Source organism: Pteropus medius, unplaced genomic scaffold (genome assembly GCF_902729225.1).
Source record: "Pteropus medius unplaced genomic scaffold, Ma_sr-lr_union100, whole genome shotgun sequence".
NCBI classification, from domain to species: Eukaryota; Metazoa; Chordata; class Mammalia; order Chiroptera; family Pteropodidae; genus Pteropus; species Pteropus medius.
The window spans coordinates 32,747,663-32,771,953 of record NW_024344378.1 but is presented as its reverse complement, the minus strand read 5'-3'; the positions used below and the strand labels follow the sequence as shown (position 1 = coordinate 32,771,953).

Genomic DNA, 24,291 nt, shown 5'->3' with positions numbered 1-24,291 from the left:
TGAATTACTTGCACCCATTCTTCAATAATTTCTTTTTAGCTCAAACTGAAGTATTCCTCAAAGCATCGCCCACCTAACAACTACAGCTGAATCACTTTGGGAACTTATTAAAAATGCAGATTCCTGGACCCAACCTTAGACTCTCTGAAAAAAAAAATTCAGAGAGTAGAAGTAGAATATTTGCATTTTTGTTAGCTCCCCAGAGACTTCTAAAGTACACTAAAAGTAGAGAACTGCTGACTTGGTAATTTTTCCCTTATAGCTATCATTATTGAATAGTTGTTCACTAAATATTAGCTACCATGACCGTAACCATGATATTTAGACAGTAGTAACAGAAAACCTGAAAAATAGTTGCTTATATAACACTTACAGTTTTTGTTATTATGATTTTAATAAAATTTCTAGATTCAAAGGTTAGTTTGAAAACTCATTATGTCACCAAGTGTTTGGATTCCTTCTGTCCTTAAACTCTGCCCTTCCCTTGAAATGTGGTTATTTTTCCAATGCTTATCTGCCTTGTGCTAGAGAACACCATAACCATAAGCAACACAACTACATTTCAAATCTGAGGGTAAGCAGGTGGAAAGAATAGTAAAAGTAGGACTTTTTCATATATTTTCTGTCTCATTTTTTTCTGAGAGGAAACTCTTCCAGTGTCCTTTTCCACCCAGCTTCCACTTATACAACTGGATCATATGAGTCAGCATAGCATAAAGGAAAGTTGAAGAAGTCTGGATGTGGTAAAAGGGAATGAGATAATCATCTCTAAATGATGGCACATATGGTTCATCTCCTGGGGCTGGGCACATTGATAACTGGAAAAAAAAATTTTGGTAAGGAGAAGAATAAGGTTGACATTTTATGAAAAAAAGTAACATAGCTGACCACAGATAGCTTCTAACATTGAAAAAGTCCCATAGCAAGTGGCAGGGCTATGTTCCGAAATGTTAGTTCAACTCTGAAGCTAGCCTGTGTCTTTAACAACTCCTGTGCATTGTAATCTTGCTCATATAGCAGAACAGAAAGATAGCAGAGTGGCAAAAGAGAAATATACTTTATCAGCTATTCTGAACAAGTTAACAGTGGGCCCCCCTTTTCAGTGGTTTCTTTTTCTGAGGTTTTAGTTACCCTCGGTCAACTGCTGTCTGAAAATATTAAATAAAAATTTCCAGAAATAAACAATTCAATAAACAATGTATAGATTTAAATTATGCACCATTCTGAGTAGTGTGATGAAATCTTGAGCTGTCCTGCTCTATCCCACCCAGTAAGTGAATTGTCCCTTTGTCCAGTATATTTATGATGTACATTATACCTTCCTTAGTCACTTAGTAGCCATCTCATTGTTGTGGCATTGCAATACTATGTTCAAGTAATTTCTATTTTACTTAATGCCCCCAGTCATTCATATAACTTTTACTGTAATATATTGATATAATTATTCTATTTCATTATTAAGTATTGTTGATCCTTTACTGTGCCTAATTTATAAATTAAACTTTATCATTGATATGTATATAGAGGAAAAAAACATCGTGTATATAGGGTTTGATACTGTCCATGGATCAAGCATCCTCTTGGGGCCTTGGGCTGTATCCTGAAGATAGAGATGTCAAGAAAGGTGTGTCAAGAAACAAAATTCAACCAAATAAATTTGGAGATCTAATTGGCTTTATTGAGCAATTCATGAATCTATCAGCTTCATGACCAGCAAGTAAAACAGTGCTTGGATGGACTGTATAAAATGGAAGGTTTTTATAGGGAAAAAGGAAGAACAGATGAGCTACTAGAAAAAGAAAATAAAGGATTATTTTTAGGCCAGGACATCATCTTTCCTGGAGGAAGAGAAAGCCTAGGGTTTTATCATACAAATTGCCTCTTCTTCCTTTGGGGAATGGAGAGGGTTCTTGTGACAGTGTTTGACCACACAAATCCAGACTGATTGATTAAGATTACTTTTCTGGTGAAGGTTAAAACTGCAATTAAGTCAAATATTAAACCCAGGTTTGATATCATGGGCTTTAGTACAAACGATACCATTTTGGGCCTGTGGTTTTTGTTTTTATTTTTTTTTTAACAGGGAGAATTGTTATGTATGCAACAAGATGTCACTAAATGGCCATTTTTTTCCTGTTCTTAGAGATATCTCGCCAGAAAGGAGATGTATATGGATATATGTATATGTGTATGGTTGGATATTAATAGAAATCTAATTTTTGAAGCCAAATTTCTAAACTTTTATTGAAAATTCTTAAGTTTTTTGTTTATTTGTTTTGTTTTGTTTTCAATTCAATGTGGGCTGTCTTGATGTCCAATGGAAGGGACTAGAGTAAAAATTGTAGATATCAGAAGTAAAATCTATAAAAGGAGGACTCTCAGAATGCTTCAAAACAGTGAAATATACATATTTTTTAACTTTCTATGTAAGTGAAAATGCAAACGAAAGATACAATTTCTCATGTTTGACTCAGAATCTAATAAAATTTATAAAAAGATTGCTATGGAATATATTTGAAAACTAACTTTTATTGTGCTATTTAAAATGAGCTATTTTTTTAAAAAAATGAAAGCTGATGAAAATCCAAATTACTCTCTAATTTTAAATATTTAGAAAGATATCTGGAACAATTTGTATTCAATTTGTTAGACTACTTATAACTAGGGAGAGAGCGATAAGTTTTTACCATGTCAGGGATAAAATTATGAAATAGAAAGATATACATGAGTCATTGAAAAAAAGGAATGGAATGGGTGAAAGGTTAAAAGATTTGAATTTATCTGTAAAAATTATTTTTATGTAGTTTAAATCATACAGCATAAAATGTGAAAGGAGATTATAAATATTGGTGTTTTAAAAGTTTTTAGAATTATATATTTTCTAATGTTGTAGAATATACTGAAATTAGAATGCATCACAATTTATTCAAATATGCTTAAGTTTTGTTTGATTTGGGGTTTTGACATAGAATTGATAGCTGCCTTCATGACTCTCATGAAAGACAGTGAGTACAGTATACAGTGGTAAAAGCATGCACTCTAGAACCATGTTGAGTGGATTAAAATCTCAGTTCTGCCATTTACTAGTTGTCTGACTTTGGGAATACTCTGTATGTCAGTTTCCTAACTAGTAAAATTAGGATATTAATAAAACTTACTACATAGGATTCTCATGAGAATTAGCAAGTTAGCAAACAAAAAAATACTTAGACTAATACTTGTAATATATTCTGATATCATTACAGTATTATATAAACCATTTAAGTACCAGTATTTTATTGTTTAAAGTATATAATTAAAAATGAAATTACTATGAGAAAAATTATATATGTATATATTTATATACTTTAAATCTTAGTAGATAATGCCATATTATTTTCTAAAATGTTGCAACATATCACATTCCCACAAATTATAAAGAAGAATGTTCATCATCTCTACATTTTAGATATATAATTTACTTAAGCCAATGGGTTAATGGAGACGGAAAACTGTATCATACTTGCTTGAGGGTTGATTGTAGATGTCTCTTTCCAACTCTTTGTTCAGTGACTTCACATTTGTGGCTATGGTGGGAGAATTTACATTATGGAAAATGACAAATGCTACAAATCAGAGCTTCTTGTCTCAGGGAGCTGGTTGTCAAACATTTACTACTTTGCATGTATCAATATCTATATAATTTAATCTTTATGTTTATATAGGATAATGATATTATATATCTAAAATATCATCGTAATTATTCTTTTATATTCTTCTTTATTATTTTATTGATAGGATGTAAAGCAAAGTATAATGTAAACCATGCACATAGAAAACCTAGATATTCTCTTAGAGTTATAAGGCGATTTGAAATGTTAGCAACCAATTTTGACTTTATAGTAGATGGTATTTAAGAGGCCAAAGGTCTGATGATAAATACTGAATATTACTCAGCTTTGGCTTGGCTTTGCTTATAGTAAATTAGTGAAGAAGTAACATTTGTTTATAGCCTTCTTGGCCCTAAATTCCCTATTTCTGGTGTTAAGAATACCTTCTACTCTCCCGATACAGGTAGGGTACTTTTCACATGGAAGATATATTTCCTGTTTCAGGGTGACAAAGGAAGGTCAGAGTGTCCTTCTTGCATTGGCTGTTTCTTAAGTAATGTTAATTCAAAATAATCAATATGCCAAAGTTGCATATGTTGGGGTGGCATATTCTGCTCTCCTTTAAAATGTTGCAGTCATATAGGTTTGGATATGAAAATCACTTTCTATATTTTTAGATTCAACCTATGTAAACAGCTTTTCAAAACTAACCTCCACTTGACTGTCTACTTCCTACTGATATATGGAATAAGTGATATTATTACACCCATCGTTTCTAGCTCTGAAGTTTCTCGAGCATATTCCGGGCAGTGGCACTGAAATAGGAGGATGGTGGTCAATGGTTTAACAAACATTTATAAAATGTTCAAGTAATGAAGCTATGTAAGCATATAGAGATATAAAACATGATACTATCCTGTCTGATAGTATGCATAAAAATTAAGAAAATAGGTAAACGTTTTAATCCAAAAAACTTTCTAAACAAACAAAAAAAAGAATGCACTTCTAAAGTGATTTAGACCAAGCCAATCTTGTGCTTCTGTTTTCTTCTTTGAATATAGAAATTGAAAAAAAAAATCAAATTGCTAGGCTAAATTTTAACATTTTAGTCAGTGATATCTCCTCTATCTATCACTGGTGAACAGATGCAAGACAAACACCTCCGAAGACTTAGGTAACTGAGTTAGGGTCAAAAGACTTAGGGCAACTCTAATTATGTTTAATAAAGATATGTGTGTGTATATGTATATATATTTCTCTACTACAAATACTTGATAAAGTAATGAACACGTCTTTAATATATCTATGAGTGATTTTGGTAGGTACTTCTAGTCATTTTATTAAATTATAAACTACTGGAATACTAAGTATGTAAGAGTTAGTCTCTTTATTCCAAGTCTCCTATGCCATTGCCTCAAAAATAAATCAGAATATTGACATGTTTGTCTCATACTCATTTTAAAACTGGGCTTATATAATTTTATAGTATTCATTAGTGTCCACATTTTTCGTGGCCTCATTCCATACAATCAATATTTACCTTAATACACTTTAAATATAGAGCAAGTACTGATTGAATTAGAAACTAACATTTGTCTCTAGTTTGATCAAAGACTAGTGGGCAATTAAACTATTTCACAGCAAGAAATCTTTTAGTTGAGACAAAGGAATTGAAATCTTACTTATCATCTGACAGAAGTGTTTTATTGCCTTTACATGATCACAGTTGAAATATCTGCAGTTTCTTAAAAATGTGCTTTGTTTAAAGAGTGGATTGTGACAATGAGTTAGTTATCTCTGAGCTATTCATAAAAGTAACTTTCTTTGAATTTCTACTAGACACATATCTCTTTTAGAAAAAGTCCTCTCTTGTAATGTATTGATGAAAAATTCTACTTATGTAGTAAATAATTTATTCAACAGCGATATGTAAATTTGATACTCTAGACATTACATCATAATAGAATTCTGAAGGTTTGTACGTTGTGTTGCCATCATATGGCACCAGAGGATTGGAGGATTTCAATAAAGATGCTAAAGGATCAGGGACCAGGCAAATACCACTTCCCCGTGAGGCATTAACCGAATTCTCCAGTTAGGTCAAATCCCACACTTTGTTGAATATTCTTAAGGCTTTCTTGAATCTGTGTTGAACATAGGTATATGCTTTTGAATTCCTGCATGTCATTTTTTTATGCTGGATTATTTCTTATATTACCTACAATTCTTTGCACAGCTGTACTCAAAATTGTTATGGAAGCTAAGTAAAGTTTTCATGTAATTAAATATTTAACATTAGCAAATGTCTAAATGATATCTGAAATAACAATGCACATCGAGAAAACACAAATTAAACAAACTTGGATAACTTTAAAAAGAGATATATTCTTGCTTGTCAGTCAAATTTCCTGAATTAATAAAATATCTTTTATTTAAGTGTTTACATTTTTAAAACATTATCATTATTTTAAATAGAAAAGAAAAGGCAAATGAAAGAAAATGGAGAGAAGAAGGAAGGAAATTTTTGGTAGTTTTTAATATGGTTTAGATTTTCATATAGCAATGAAAAAAATGTAAACTAATGAAATCACATAAAATATTTATGTAAATAATGTTTTATTTATACCACTCTTAATTTATAATGTTATTTCTTTTATCCAGAACAGTCTTGAGTGGTAGCATTTTACTAGAAAGAGCAAAAGGTTTTTTTCATTTTGTTTTTTCCTTCGGTTGCCAGGGACTTTACTTTAGACAATTTTTAAATTTTTAAGATTGGATTTGATTTGAACTAGAAGACCATCATGGATTAACAACATCTTCCATGGACTTTCAGATTAGAAGTGCACATGAGACCTATTTTCATAGCTCTCTTTATGTAATAATTTTGTTGACAAGTTGTGGGGAATCTCTACATATGTAGAAACCTTGTTGGTAGTTTTCATTGCTATACCTCTGCTAATAGTAGAGAAGGTGAGCAGACTTTGTCACTCCAAAATATGCCTCTTTGGCATAAGTATTATTTTAGGCTGATTATCAAAAAACAAAAACAGCAGACAGGAGGGAAGTTTTGAAAACCAATTAGAAGTTACCCTTTTGTAAGATCAATTTACATTTAAAAGGGAAAGCTTCATTTGTAAGGGTGTCTCTCTGTCTGTATTTGGAAAATTTTTAAATCTGTAGAAACTCATCAATGGAGAAATAGGGACTTAAATTTGAATAACAACCATACTCATTTACTAGGCTTCGCCTGAAAACCGAGCTCTCTCCCTCGAAACATCTCCTTTTGTCTTTAACTGGAAATGGTGTTTCAGGTGGTGATTTGGTCCATTTCAGGGAGTTACCCAGTTTTCCTGGGCATCTGCCATATGTATAGGAGGCATACATGTTATTATACCTTCTGGTTGTTTTTCTATTGTTAAACTGTCTTTTAATACTGGGGAGTCTCAGCTAAGAACTTAGGTAGAGGGAAAATTAGTTTTCCTTCTGCTCTGTTTTTTTTTTTTTTTTAACTTAAAAATTCACATTCTATAGATCAACATTTTTAAGTGATATATTTTCCTAGTATGAGATAAAAGCCTACATTATGTCGGTAAATGTACACTCTCTATTATGCACTTGTAATCATTTTATGAAACAGTGACATGACCCAAAGAGCAAAAGATAGTGAGAGATTTGTTGCTGACAAGACTGAATGGAAGAATCAGGATAGAAAACACTGATATGTAAGGTGTAAGGCTGAGTAGCATGCATGTGTGAAGATACTGCTTCTGGGATGTTAAAATTGTTTTGTCATCCAAGATCATATAAAAATTTTACTTATTTAATATTTTTCTTAAAATTAAATTGATTCAATGTCTTTAAAAATTCATCGTAAGCAACCATAATTTTAAAACAATAGTTTAAAAAACTTTTTAAAAATAAAATGGTAGTTTTGATGAGCCCTTTGGGTTTTCTAAAATTTAAAATAAACCCATAAATTTATGTTAAATTATTTTTCCTATATATACTCACAACTCATATATTTAAAGTATAATTTAAAAAAATAAATGAGACTACATCAAACTAAAAACATTTTGCAGAGTAAAGGAAAAAATCAACAAAATGAAAAGACAACCTACTGAATGGGAGAAGATATTTGCAAACTATACATCTGTTAAGTGGTTAATATCCAAAATATATAAGGAAATCATACAACTTAACCCCCCCCCCAAAAAAAAACACAATAATTCAATAAAAAAATGGGAAGAGGACCTGAATAGACATTTCTCCAAGTAGGACATACAGATGATCAATAGACATATGAAAAGATAATCATGAATCATCAGGGAAATGCCTATCAAAACCATGGTGAGATATCACTTCCCACCAGTCAGAATGGTTGTCATTAATAAGTCAATATATAACAAGTGCTTTCTAACATGTACAGAAAAAAAGTACCCTCATACACTCATGGTGGGATTGTAAATTGGTGCTGACACTATGGAAAACAGTATGATGACTCCTCGAAAAATGAAAAACAGAGCTTTCATATAATGTAGCAATCCCACTTCTGGGTATTTATCTGAAGAAAATTAAATTAATTAAAAAGATATTTGTACCCCTATGTTCATTGAAGCATTCCTTACAATAGCCAAGCTATAGAAGTAACCTGGGTGTTCATTGATAGATTAATGGATAAAGATGTGATTATATACACACACACAATGTAATATTATTCAACAATAACAAGTTATGAAAGTTTTTCATTTGGGACAACATGGATGGACCCAGAGAGTAATTATGCTAAGTGAAATAAGTCAGACAAAGAAAAATACCATATGATTTCACTTATAAGTGGACTCTAAAAAAAAAACAAAAAAAAACAAATGAATATACAAAACAACAGAAACAGACCCATAGATATAGAGAACAAGCTGATGATGTCAGTACTTCATTTCTTTCTGTGGCTGTTATTGCATATATATTACACACACACTAAAATTTGTCTATCCATTCATTTATTGATAGATGTTTTAATTGTGCCCAATTTTTAGCTGTTGTGACTAGTGCTGCTGTAAGCATGCATATAAGAGTAATTAGTTTTTGGAGCTGAATTGTACAGAATAGAATTTTAAAGAAAAAGAAAAATAAATAATTCTTTAAGATAACAATACTATGAAAGTAAAAACACTTCTAGATTCCACCATAATGAATAACAAAGTGCCTCTAACAATTTCATAGTAAATGTTCTGAATGGAGATGAATGGATCTGTGTTTCTTCCTTGTGTCTTCATGACAAACACTCTTTAGATAAATAAAATCTATAAATTTCTAATGAAATCATTCTTAGTCCTTAAGGTGAGCTGCTCATAGTGATTTCTTTCCAAAAAAATGGAGAGGGGGAAAAGAAAGAGTAACTTTGCAATGGAGAAATCTAATGGACACAATCTCAGCCAGGTGATCAAGGTTGACATAAAATATAGTCATATTAATAATATATACTTTTGATATAATGTGATAAAATGAATCTTTATCTCCATGATCTTCCTCACCAACCCCAAATTGCATAATCCCAGTCCAATTTTGAAAAAAAAAAAATCATACGAAGCCCCTATTGAGGGATGTTCTACAAAATACTTGATCAGTACTCAAAATTTTCATGGTAGTTAAAAACAAAGGAAGTCTAAGAAATTGTCAGAGCCAAAAGGAGCCTAACAAGACATGATGACTAAGTGTAAAATAGAATCCATCCTGGATGGGGATCCTGGAATAGAAAACAGACATCAGATAAAAACTAGAAAAAGCTTAATGAAGTATGGGTTTTGGCTAATAACAATGTATTATGAAAGCAAAAATTGCACTTGACAAAGTTAAATGGGTAAAGAGCACTTTATCCAAAGCTATTACAACAGGAAGGAGACTAGAATGCAGTCAGAACTGAACTCAACTGAATAGAAGGGCTAGAGAGTTTTTAAAGCTGGGGTGAGATTTCTCATCACAAGGAAAAAACTTTGGGGGGGATATCTATATGAGATAATGTATATTAACTAAACTTTTTGTGGTAATCATTTCACAATATCTATAAGTCAAATCATTATACTATACACCTTAAGTTTATACAATGCCATATGTCAGTTATATCTCAATAAAAATGTAAAACTAAATACAAAACAAAAAATCCACTGTTCTCTTGGGAATATATTACCTAGTGAAAAAAAGAAAAAGTTGAAACATAAGTTCCCCTACTGCTACAAGGACACTTATCTCAGCAATTATAGCTTTATAGAGTCCCAAAGAATGAAGAAACAAAATAAAACAATTCTCATTTAGAAACTCATTTAGAAAACTAGATTATATTAGTGATGTCAGCTGACTACAGGGAGACAAGTAATGCTATCAAAACACTTTATAATAGAAAAACTTACGTGAGGCATACAAAAACATTTTTCTAATGGGAGCACAGCAGACCTTATGGGTTTTCTATTTTTTCCTTTTCTGTATCCTGCTCTTCATTTTTCTTTTCTGAGGGTTTTTTTTTTTTTTTAATAACCAAAATTTAACTAATTAACTTAAATTGCTTGAAGCACATAAAAAACAGACTGGGTTGAGGGAGTGGTAGAAGAATGGAGGACCATCTTGTGTGCTAATTGGCCCTTTCAAAGGAAAAGTCAACTTGTATCTTTATGATGAGAGATAGTTTCACAATTTGAAGAAGGCCTCCTATGGAAATTAGGCTCCTACTCTCTCACATCAACTGAAAAATAGGAGCTCTATCTTCCTGGATGATTATGTTTCAAAGAGACGATTCTCAGGTTCTTGAGAAAGAGTCCTGGGTTGTAAAACTGGCAAAAGTTTGAACTGGGATGAATATGGGGATGCATACATGTCTTCAAGTAAGTGTTTTCATTTTCTTTGGATAAATATCTAGAAGTGGAACTGCTGGTTTGTGTAGTAGTTCTAGTTTTAATTTTTGAGGCACTTCTATAATAATATCATAATAAATATACTGTGACAGATGATTACTATACTTATTGTGATTATAAGGTATGTATGTACATGTGGAGTCATTATGTTGAACACTGAGACTAATACAATACCATATATCAACTATACTTTAATTAAAAAGATTGAGGTGGGAGAAGATTGACATCTCAAATGGGCAAAGAAAATTTTACAATTTCAAGTTTTCTAAAATAAATGCTTTAAGAAAAAAGAGGTCAGTTGTCTACAGCCAGAAAAAAATTTGTCTAGAATTTAGTCAAACTAAAGGGAACATTAAATCCATCTTGTTGTTTTGTTTGTTTGTTTTGTTTTGATTTTTCTTCTCTCATAGGACCGTGCACAAAATCTGAATGAACGACGAACCACAACTACCACACTTACAGTAGATGTTCTGGATGGAGATGACTTGGGTCCAATGTTTCTTCCTTGTGTCCTCGTGCCAAACACTCGTGATTGTCGCCCACTCACCTATCAAGCTGCCATACCTGAGCTGAGAACTCCGGTAAATATGCTCTCATCTTTTTCCCTTCACTTACACCCCTTTAACCCCAGTGAGATTCTGTTCAAGTGTTTTGTAGACATACTAGATGAGAATATCAAACTTTACTATATGGGTGTTGAAAAATATTTATGTCCAAATCCAATTTTGTATACTATGGTTAAATTTTGGGTCACATTGCATAATTATATCATTTACAAAGTAGAAAGAATATCATGAAGCAACAACCCATTTTACACAAATTATTTTAGTTTTTCTATGCATAAATCATAATAGAGTTGAATTCCCAATATATTCTAGGAAACTCCATGAAATAAATTTTAGTATTTTCTTAAATGTAAGTGTAAACATGCAGTCTTAAATCAAAGGCACACAGGTCAACAGAATATCCTTTCATTTAGCCTCTTAGAGTTTTAAAATGTTACTAGAGATTATGCTTGGCTGTTTAGAGGTGGGAGCTAGTGGATGCAAGTATTTATCCCTTAAAGATGTATTTTAAAGAAGCAAGAGGCATGGGCATATATTTTCTATACTTGATTCTGCATCTGATTTTTAAAATTCTAATGAAGTTATAAATTATCGTCAGCTTGGAATTCACACCTTGGACCTCTTTGGATTATAAACAATTGTACCCATGAATAAAATTATAAGGCAAATAGATATCCTCCTTAGGTTAATATTTTAATTTCTTGTTTAGAAGTATGTATGTATATGTAGATGATAGATAGAAAGATAGATCTATAGATAGATGATAGATATAAATTCTCTTTTAGAGAAGTCAGATTCCTAGGTTAATATATTAATTTCTTGTTTAGAAGTATATATGTGTGTGTATATGTGTATTTCTAATAATAAATATATTTTATATAATAAATGTATATATTTATTAACTTTATATATATATATATATGGGAAGCCTCTGTTTGACTAGAGGCTTTGTTGTTCCTCTGGAAAGCATGCAGCTTTATGTGTTAATAAATGGCTTATGATGTCAGAATTTGTTGAAAGACATTTGATTGTTGTTCTCAAACATGTAAGAACTGATTTTAGAGATCCTCTCTGATTTGAGATTTTAAAATAATAAAATGTAAATTTCTTCTAAACACAAATTATACTACTTTATGTTTGCTTCAGAGTTTTATCCAATGTTTTATGTGGCTTTACTCACAGGACTTAAATGATTGAGAATCATCTTTTTGTCTACTGGCATACATGATGACTGGTCTAGTTATCTTATATGAGTGAGAAAATCTAGAGGAAAAAGAATAAATGTTATGATATGCATTGAATAAAGAAAATATAAATTTTCAGCTAAATGGAATAATTTCACAGCAAAAACATTAATGTAGATCTCATCTGGACAAATAGATGCAGATTATATAAAGTTATGTCATGATATTATTTTGTTGATTATTAGTAAGAAGACTATTAATGATGGTGAATGTTAAACTTTTCTTTGAAAGGTTTAATTAAAATTATGAGAACAAATATATTTAGTATTTATTTTTCTGAGTTAATTTGTGTAACTTGTATACCAGTGAGAGCCTAAGTGAAGGCACAAACTGATATAATAATGACTAAAATCAATAAATCAGTTTGATGACTGTTTAACAGTACTTGATGTATTGAGAGAAGTAAAGGAAGACACAGGTTGTCTCTTGAGAAGCAGAGTGGATTGACTTTATTAAGGATCTTTGAGCATTCTTTTCTCTCTCTCTTCTAGGTTACACACTAAGCATCTCTCTCATAGCTATGTAGTTTCATGCTAGAGACAAGGTCATACTCCAGATTTGGGATAAAAATATAAATGATAACATAACTAATGGTTATATAGAGTGTTCGAGTTGTCATGATTTGTGCTAAATTCTACAAAAATATTAACTGAAATCCATTTATCACAACTATTATGGTAAATTATCAATGAGACTTCTGAGGTCCAGAGTTTAAGTAATTTTTCATAGCCTTATAACTAACATGTAAAAAGTGTTTTCTTTTAAAATCATGTATCTTGAATTAAATGTTATGCTATAATTTCCAGAATGATGAAGAAACTATATATATATAGTTTAAATTAAATGTTAATTTAAACTATATATATATAGTTTAATTAAATGTTATGCTATAATTTCCAGAATGATGAAGAAACTATATATATATATACATATATATATGTATATATATATATAGTTTCTTCATCATATATATATATTCTTTTAAAATCATGTATCTTGAATTAAATGTTATGCTATAATTTCCAGAATTATATATATATATATATATACATATATATATATATATATATATATATATATATATATACACACACATACACACACATATATATATTATATTGCCATGTAGAAAAAACTTAAATATGTTTAGTTGCAAAATTACACACTTGTTCTGATTATCTGGTGCTGCATAACAAACCACCAAAACTTAATGGCTTCAAACTACAAATTTTAAATTTGCTCATAAAGCCACGATTTGGGCAGACTTGAGGGAACTCATCCTTGATCCATGCAGCATCAGCTAGGGCACCTTGACTGAGGACTGGGTACCACTTTCTGTGTGGCTAACTTAGCAAGTTGGTGCTGGCTGTTCGCCCAAGCTTAGCTAGGGCTGCGAGCCAAAGGATTCATTTCTATTACATGTGAGCCCCTCCTAGGCTGTTTGGGTTTCCTCATAGCAAGGCATTGAATTCCAAGAAAAACTTGCCCAAGAGAATTAAGCAGAACTTTTATGAATTAGCCTTGTAATTGCAGTGTTACTTCTGCCATAGTCAAACCTCTGCCATATTCAAGGAGTAGAAGTATATACTGTCTCCTGATGGGAGGAGTGTCCAAGTCACATTGTATAAAGAATATATGGGGGAGAAAATTTTATACTGGCAATCTTTAGAAAATAAAATCGAGTCATAGTACTGACATCAGGTTTCTGTGTGCTCTTCTGCATGCCATTGTGGATCGCCTCTGGATTACTAGGATTTAAGAACCGAAGGTAGTTTTTGAGTTTCACATTCAATTTGCTCTGTTTATCTCTGTCATTTTTCTTTTCTTCTATTTCCCTTTACATATTTTGCTAAAATTTCTAGAGATTCTAAAAAACAAGATTGTGCTATTTAGAGCAAGAGAACTAACCATTTATGTCAGCTAAACAGGACATGATGACTCTAATTACATACTGGCTGATTCTTTCCTGAGCTAAATCTTTAAGTTTTGAAGTTTTGACACCTGCTCACCTTCTGATGTGAAATTTTCCACCAATTACCTCAGTGGTATTTTTTACTTGAGAAACTGTTCTTAATTTCACTATAATACGTGTAGAATTTATCAACTCAGAAAAAACTTTAAAGATAATCTAGTACAGTGTTTAACTCATGAACCAGGATATAGTAAAAATAAAAATCTATCTATTGAAATACAAATAATGTGTTTAGAGATATTTATTTATTAAATGTCTTCACAAACACTAAGATTAATATTATATTGGATATATAAATATAAAAATCTGTTGTCTCGAGCGTACTAATGCAATTTGTAGTCATGCTCTAATTATTTGTTTATTAATTTGATGAGTATCTACTGGATCTTAATGGATGTCATACTCTTTGCTAAGTGAGGAGACTGGACAACTGGAGTGAGATAAAATCCTTCTAATATATTGCTTTTATTTAGTCTCACTTTCTGATTCTCTTAAATTTGTTATAATGCCTATGTAATTGAATTTTTCTTGTATTATGTGAAAATTCTGTAGAATTGGATAATATAGAATCCATGGCTCTATTTTCTCCATCTTCTATTGAACCACAAAGATATGGTAAATCATTATACATTTTTTTTTTTTTTTCAGAATTGAACAGGTATATACTGTTTCATTGGTTGGTTGTTTTGTTGGTTGCTTGGCTGTATTTTTTGCTGAGTAATTTGTCCCCAAATAGAAACACCAGAGTATTAATATAATATTTTTGACATGTTATTTATGTGTTTACTGTTTAGACCTTACTTTTTTATTGTGCTTTGTAATTTTCAGTATTTCAGCATTAGTTGCTTACCAGACATATCATTTAGTAGCTAGAATCCACACTCTAATAGTTCTTCCTTAGCCTTATTTAAAGACTTAGGTTGACTATCAGGACTGTTTAGTCACAAATATCTCCAGGGCAATCTTTGTCATAAAGAACTCTAGTTGTCATATAACTATCAAAAACAGTTTCTCTGCTTTATTTATGGTGCTCTCTCCTTCCAGGGAAACTTTCTCAGTTATTACAAGAGTGATGTATAACATAATTTGCTTTGGGCTCATACTCATAAAATGTGTTGCAATCTGAGACTCCCTCCTCTCTTGTTTTTTATGAAACTACTGATAATTTTCCTCCCTTTGATGGTCCTTGGTTTCTCCTCTTAAATTTTATACACATACATATGTATATAAGTATGTTTGTATATGTGTGTGTGTGTGTGTGTGTATACACGCACAATTCTGATCTGATCTTTCACTGTTTCAAATGAAAAGCTTCATATTTTCCATCATATATCAAAGAAATTCCAAATATTTTAGGATATTAGTCTAAGTAATTTTATATCTGACTGCTTTACAGTCTCATCTCTTCTAACTTGCATAATGCAACTTGTTTCGAAATATGCACCTGGAATTCTCAGAATTAGCCTCCTTTCTCTCTTTAGTTTCATATATTAAGATTATTTGTTATTCAGGGTTCATCGCAGATAATCAGAAATGATAGGTCCTCAAAATTAACTGTTTATCTGTGTCCATATGTATACCTTCTGTATACACTGAACTCCTCATTGTGTTATAGTTGCTTACTTGTTTCTCTTTCACTAGACTGAGTTCTTTAATTTTCTATTTGTTATTATATCCTAATGAGTAACCCACTCACATCACATAGAAATTGTCCAATATATGTCAAATTAAATCATTAATTAAAATTTCAAGAAATACATGTTGTGTACTGAGATACTGGATATAAATATAAATAAGCATGAACCCTAATTTCTCGATCACAATGAAAGTGTATCTTTTATAAATGTGCATATGTAAAGAGTGTATATATTTATATGTAGTGAATAATAAATGATAAATATAAATAATAAAATAATTATTTTATTAGTAAATATTTTATTATTTATATAATAGAATATATTTGTTGTAAATATATATTATCCAAATGTTAGGCATTTTGTATATTTTTAAATATATTTTTTATATATATGCTTTTAATATTTTCAAATAAGAATAGAATGGCAAGCACTACCATACTTGGTCATTCTCTAGTCAAGGATAACCTTCAAATAGGAGTCTAATAGTCTAGATGAAATAAGCATGCTTCCTAGTTGCTATAGAGTCCCAGTTTATATTGTTGTCCTAGCACATTGTTCATAATGTCTTATTTTCCTTTCTATAATTTTTATATATTAAATTATATCCTCCCTCAGGCTTTAAGCCTATTATTTTCAAGCTGTGTCCTATGAAGCTCTTTTTGGGCCAGAAAAATGATGGATGAAGAAGGAAACAATTAGCAACCCTCAAATTGCTCATAACTTTAAAAAAATATATTTTTATTTTTAAAATTACAGTTAACATACAATATGATACTAGTTTCAGATATATAACACAATGATTAGACATTTATATAACATGAAGTGATTTAGACATTTATATAACTTATGAAGTGATCACCCTGATAAACCCAGCACCCATCTGACACAGTTATTACAGTACTACCGAGTATATTCCTCATAGTATGCCCTACATCCGCATGACTATTTTGTGACTACCAATTTGTACTATCCCCCTCCTTCACCTCTCCCTCCACCCCCCAATCCGGCAACCATCAAAATATTGTGTATCTATGAGCTTGTTTCTGTTTTGTCTTTTCTCTAAATTCCATGTATAAGTGAAATCATATGGCATTTGTCTTTCTCTGTCTGACTTACTCCACTCAGCACAATACTCTCTAGGTCCATCCATGTCGTTGCCAATGGCAACACTTCATTCTTTTCTATGGCTGAGTAATATTTCATTGTATATATGTGACATTTCTTCTTTATCCATTCATCCACTGATGGACACCCAGGTTGCCTCTATATCTTTGCAATGAACATATGGATGCACATGTCCCTTCGAAGTAGTGTTTTGGATTTATTTGGATGAATACCCAGAAGTAGGATTACTGGGCTCTTCTTTGTCTCTTGTTATAGTCTTTGTTTTAAAGTTTCTTGTTTCATATAAGTATGGCTACCCCAGATTTCTTGTTCATTTCCATTTTCATAAAATATATTTTCCATCCCTACTTTCAGTTTGTACGTATCTTTCAACCTGAAGTGAGTCTGTAGTAGGTAATATATGCAAGGATCTTGTTTTCTTAACTATTCAGCCAACCCTATATCTTTTGCTTGGAACATTTAATCCATTTACATTTAAAGTAATTGTTAATCGGTATATAGTTATTGTCATTTTATTATTATTTTATTTTTTGTTCTTCTTCTTAAAGTCCCTCTAACATTTCTTATAATGCTGGTTTGGTGTTGGTGAACTCTTTTAGCTTTTTCTTGACTGGAAAGCTGTTTACTTCTCCTTTGATTCTAAATGATGATTTTGCTCAGTAGCAAATCTTGGTTATAGGTCCTTACTTTTCCCAATTTTGAATATTTCATGCCAATTCCTTCTGGCCTGCAAAGTTTCTGTTGAGAAATCATCCGACAGTCTTAAGGGAACTCCCTTGTAGGTGATGAACTGTTTTTCTCTTGCTGCTTTTAAGATTCTCTCTTTGTCTTTAACCTTTGACATTTTAATTATGATGTGTCTATGTGTGGGCCTCTTTGAGTTCATCTTGTTTGGGATTTTCTTCACTTCCTGGACTTGTATGTCTATTCCTTTCACCAGGTTAGGGAAATTTTCTGTCATTATTTCTTCAAATAGGTTTTCAATTCCTTACTCTCTCTCTCTTTTCCTTCTGGTACCCCCGTGATGCATATGTTTGTATGCCTGATGTACCAGAGGCCCCTTAAACTATCGTCATATTTTTGGATTCTTCTTTTTTTTTTTCTTTCACTCTTCAGATTGAGTGTTTTCTGCTACCTTATCGTCCATATCGCTGATTCGAGCCTTTGCTTCATCTAATCTACTGTTGATTCTTTCTAGTGTGTTTTTCATTTCAGTTATTGTATTCTTCATTTCTGACTGGTTTCTTTTTATGTTTTATAGCCTACTTTTATGTTTTCTGTCTCTTTGTTGAAGTTATCACTGAGATCGTTGAGTGTTCTCATAACCAGTGTTTCAAACCTTGTTTCGGGTAGATTGCTTGTCTCTGTTTTATTTATATATTTATTTTTTTCTGGAACGTGTTCTTTTCTTTCATTTGGGGCATGTTTGTATTCTCACTTTAACTCTCTCCTTGTTTTTGTTTCTGTGTGTTAGGTAGAGCTACTATGTTTCTTGGTCTTAGTAGACTGGCCTTATGTAGTAGGTGTCCTAATGGGCCCAGTGGCACAGTCTCTCTGGTCTTTTGAGCCAGATGCTCCAGGTGTGTCTCTTGTATGGGTTGTGTGTGCTCTCCTATTGTAGTTGAGCCTTGATTGCTGTTTTCACATCAATGGGAGATATTGACTCTCAGGCTGATTGGTTGTGAAGAATGGTGGTGACTACAGTAGAGGAGCTGTTGTTCCTATGAAGCAGGATTCCGTATAGCAGGATTCTGGTGCCTGCTGAGTCTGCCCTTTGTACATGTCTCAAATTTCCCATAACCTTTAATGAGAAGATTGTTTCTCAAAGTAATGAAAGAAAAAATTATAATAATATAACTAGAGTCAAAAAATTGCATTGTTTGCCATTTTTAACTCTCATAACAATCATATCCACATGCTACCAGCAGTAAATGATCAAACAAATTTCAGACTCAAGTTGAGTAAAAACTTACTAAACACAAAACAAACCAACAACTAAAATTCAGAAAATATCGTCTAGAGTGTAAAATCATATTACAGTAATTCTGAAAATAATGTATGACATTATAGTAGAGAAAAGAGATCGTTTGTCCTTTTTTATCTCTCATTAAAATATATGTTGAGTAGGCTCAATTATTTATAGACATTGAGATATTTTCAATTATTATTATTTTTTTGTAGAATGAAGGATGAAAAACAATAGGGAGAATTGAGTTTATAAATATCAGTTAAAGGAACAAGGTCACTATTCAGCTTAATAATACGATGGATTCTAACTTTTTTTTTTTCCAAGAGTGTTTAGCCTTTCATTTCTCTGAGCGGCACCATGGCAGTCAGCAAGAACAAGCACCTTACAAAAGGCGGCAAAAAGGAAGCCCTCAAAAAAGTGGTTGACCCATTTTTTAAGAAAGATAGGTGTGATGTGAAAACACTAGCTATGTTCAATATAAGAAATATTGGGAAAACACTAGTCATGAGAACTCAAGGAACCAAAATTGTGTCTGATGGTTTCAAAAGTCATGTTTTTGAAGTGAGCCTAGCTGATCTGCAAATGACAAAGTTGAATTTAGAAAACTCAAGGTAATTACTGAGGATGATGTGCAGGTCAAAAACTGCCTGACTGAGTTCCATGGCAAGGTTCTTACCCATGCCAAAATGGGCTCCACGGTCAAAAAATGGCAGACCATGATTGAAGTTCATGTTGATGTCAAGTCTACTGATGGTTATTTGCATCGTCTATTCTGTGCTGGTTTTACCAAAAACTGCAGCAGTCATATTCAGAAGACCTCTTATGCTCAGCATGAATAGGTCCACCAAATTCAGAAGATGATGGAAATCATGACCCAAGAGGTGCAAACAAATGACTTGAAAGAAGTGATCAATAAATTGATTCCAGATAGCATTGGAAATGACATAAAAAAGTCTTTCCAGTCTATTTATCTACTCTATGATGTCTTTGTTAGAAAGGTCAAAATGCAGTTCAACCTGGAGAAGTCCAAGTTTGAACTGAGAAGACTCATAGAGATTTCTGGTGAAGGTGGTAGTAGTTCTAGAAAAGTTACTGGGGATGAGACAGGTGCTAAAGTTGAACAAACAGATGGATATTAGCCCCCAGTCCAAAAATCTGTATAAAATTAAGACTTTTTTATGGTGACAAATAAAACCTGTTTGTGATTTTTCAAACTATTTTAAATTAACTTTGGTGATGTGTTTGTCTCAAAAACATACATGAAGAGAAAAGAAACAGTCATTCAACTTGGACTTGATATTTATAGCTTTACATAACCATTTATTCTGGAACTCTCTGATGGCTTACTAAATCGTGTAGAAAAAAACCCTCAAAAGTGTTTACTATCACAATTTGTAAGAAATTTGTAAGAACTTAGAGTCCAAGTTGAAATCTGTGATGTTATGAATATTGTCTCCAAACTTCAATTTATGTTTGTCACCTACAAAATGGGTATAAAAATATCTAATATATAGAATTTTTATAAGTACTATAAAATCAGATTCATGTAACACACTTAACTTGTTTCTACCAAATACTAAGGATTTAATAATATTAGTTATTGCTATTATTATTTCATTGACAGTGTAATTTCTTCATCTGGCTGAATGTTTACTCAGAGACTCATGGGAGGAAATTAGTTAATTCAAATTAGTGATGTAATATCTGGTTATTTTAAATTGAAAACTCAGCTTTAAAAAACTGAGCTGTATATGTTAATACAGCCTAATTTATTCTGATTGTGCTAGTCGTAATTAACTCGGTATGACTTTGGTACTTTAAAAGAATGTGATACCTTTATTGAGAAGAACAGTAGAGAGCTTTTTTTTTTTTTAATAGATTTGGCATAGTCACTGCTTGTGCTGAATTAATTAGCAATATATTATTGCTTTGGGAAGAGGCAGCTGATGCCACAAGGTAATACTGTGAGCCAAAAATACATCAATGAATCAAATTTTAAATGTCTGCCAGGGAAGCAAGTATCCTGCTCCTCCCCCCCCTTTTTTATGAATACAAAAATAATGAATTTTAATAAAGTTTTCAAATGGTCCCTCAAAACCTCCAGTTCTCCAGAGGTGCCTCTGGGGCTTCTACTGCGGAGAAAGATAGAATTTCCACTTCCAATAACATTTAAAATTCTGCTTTTGTCCCAATTGCTAATTTAGAAAGTTTTATTATTTACTTTAATTAAAATAAATGTTGGCTGTTAATTGTAAATTATACAGAAAATATTTTTTTTTAAATTACACACATTAAAAATTGGAAAGCCTCCATACTCAAAGTCTAATCTCCGGAATGACCATTATTAATTAGATGCCTGTCTTTCCAAATATCTGGAGCATGCTCGAGACAATTACAATTTTTTTTTTTTTTCATTTCAAACAAATGAGTTTGGCCTAGATAATAGTGAAGTATTAGATGTTCACTAGGCTAATGGTGATTTGTTTAAAAGGATTAGGAACTGGAGATTGAAGAACTGTGTTTTTTTTATGGAAGGGCAGGATCGTGTCATCTGGATAGGACTATGGGGATAGGATGTACTTCTTTGGCCCTCTATTTAAATATATGATCAAGGGAGAGAATATCTAACTGACCTAGCTTAAATCACATCTCATTCTTTGACTGGAAGGGACAGAGAGCCTGTGATGGTTAATTTTACATGTCAACTTGGCTAGTCCATGATACCCAGATATTTGATCAAACACAATGAATGTTACTGTGAAGGTATTTTGTCAAAAATATTACAATTTAAATCAGTAGAATTTGAGAAAAGCAGATTACTCTCCTTAATGTTGATGGGCCTCATCCAATCAGTTGAAGTCAGTAAGAAAAAAGACTGACTTCCCCCAAAGAAAAGAGAGTTCCGCCAACAGACTGCTGTTAGACTTGAACTATAACATCATTTTTCCCTTGGATCTCTAGCCTGCCAGATTATCTAGCAGATTTTGGAGTTGCTCACATAATTGCAGCATGAACTAATTAAAATAAATATCTTTCAATCTCCCCATCAGATCGATAGATGATAGAGAGATAGATAGATAGATAGATAGACAGACAGACAGACAGACAGATAGACAGACGGATAGACAGATAGATTTATCTATCTGGAGAGTAATGCACACACACATGCACACATCTTATTGGTTCTGTTTCTATGTACAGTTTTAATATAGAGCTCCTGATGGAACTGTGCCCAATGTACAAAAGTAGTTTCTCTAAGAAAATTGAGATACCATTAAGAAGGGTAAATGAATACTGGACATCTAAAAATCCAAATATGTAAGACAAATGTACAATAAAGCCATCACAAATTTTTGCCTAGAGTCCTGCTATAACTGTTTATCGGGTCTGCCTGAAATCTAATCAGAATGGTGTTGAAAATTAGACATCAGATCATGTCCCTTCTCTGCTTCAAGGTTGTGATAGCTTTTTAATGAACTATCATTGCTAAGAGCTTTATTGTAATGTTCTATATGGTCCTACACAGTCCTTTGTCATTGACTGCTATAGACTAAATGCTTGTGTCACCCCCAAATTCATATGATAAAACATAATTCCCAATGTAATGGTGTATGGAAGTGGGACCCTTGGAATATAATTAGGTAATGAGGATAGAGCCCTCATAAATGGGATTAATGCCCTTATGAAAGAGACCCCAGAGAGCCAGACCCCTTATCAACTTCTGCCATGTGACAACGTAGTAAGATGGCTATCTGTGAACCAGGAAGTTGGCCCTCATCAGACAATGTATCTGCCAATGCTTTGTTCTTGGACTTTCAAACCTCCAGAACTGTGAGAAATAAATTTCCGTTATTTATAAGCTATTCAGTCTATGATATTCTGTTATAGCAGCCCAAATAGAATGCTGACTTCATTCCCTACTTCTCTTCTACCTGCTCCCTGACCTTCTTTCTGCTTTTTACCATGCCATCCTCTTTCAGCCGAGGGCCTATGCCCTTATGTACCACTTTCTGGAATGTTCTCTTCTGATGTTTTTTCTTGATTTCACTTCATATGTTATCTCTTCAGAGAAGGCTTCTCTGACCACCTATCTATAGTAGCCTTCTTCCTCATGAATTCAGTAATATATGACTTTGTTTTATTTTCTGCAGGTCTTATAGCAATGTGGAAATTTCTCATACTTATTTTTTTAATTGATTAATATATACTTCCTGTGAAATATAAACACACTATGAAAAGGAAACTTATCTACCTTCTTTGCTGTCTTATCCTAACCCTTTAGAACAATGCCTCAAGTGTAAGATGCTCAGTAAATATTTACTTATTTGGAGTCAATTAAAGTTTTCTTTATTGTGTATGTGTGCATTACATATATGTGTGTATTACATATTGTGTATGTGTGTATTACATATATATGTATATAACATGCTATATGTATATAACGTACTACATATATAAAAATATACATATATATATATTCTAAAAAAGCTACATAGTATTTCTTTGTGTACCTAAATTTATTTATCTGCTTCATGCTTTGGAATTCTATGTAAAAAGTATTACTTGAGAAAAAGTTCTCCTATGTTAAAAAAAAAAAAACCTACATAAAATTTATTTTTCTATAAGAAATATATTTTCATTTAATATTTTATTGTTAGCAAAACCAATTTTATGATACATATTTCTTAGTTTATTTCTTATTGATTAAAATGAATATTGAAGGACATGATAATGTATTTTAATAGTTTAAACTGTATTGAGGCTTACAGGTGGCCAAAAGATGAAAATGAAATGAGTAGTTCAACTCAGTGAAGTCACCGCAAAAATAATTAAGTAAATAATACTAGGAAAAGTGATAAATACAGTTTGTAAGATTATTTACATACAAATTTTTTTTTTTTTAGAAACCATAGTATGCAGAGTAGGCTTTTTGGTAAAGCTTTTTCTTAAAGCATATTATTTCCCTATTATGATAGCTCTACACCAATTTGATTTGTAAGCAGCCTAATAACGATCCCTCTGATTTGCACATTTTTTTACTAACATCATCCGCAAATATATTCAGATAAAGGAAGTAAATAAACCATGGACCAAGCAACTGACTTATTAACTTCCCAAGTGACGTTTGTAACATGATGCCTTTAATACCTTTAGAGGAAATCTTACATAAGCCAGTGTCATCTCCTGTCCTTGCTTCCATTTTTGCTTCTTACAACCCATTCTTCAGACAGCAGTCAGAATAATCTTTTAAAAACATATATCAGTTCAAGTTACTTTCCTGCCTAA

General features: G+C 31.9%; 1 protein-coding gene and 1 pseudogene across 2 annotated transcripts in view; both read left to right on the top strand.

Annotated features, from left to right (window-relative positions):
* PCDH15 (protocadherin related 15) overlaps positions 1-24,291 on the top strand; it is a 730,119-nt gene that overhangs the window by 363,380 nt on the left and 342,448 nt on the right. For both annotated transcript variants that reach the window (XM_039871826.1, XM_039871827.1), the window contains exon 8: positions 10,903-11,073. In XM_039871826.1, coding sequence (XP_039727760.1) covers positions 10,903-11,073 — 171 coding nt within the window. The remainder of the gene's footprint in view (positions 1-10,902; positions 11,074-24,291) is intronic.
* Positions 19,363-20,168, top strand: LOC120609377 (40S ribosomal protein S3a-like; annotated as a pseudogene).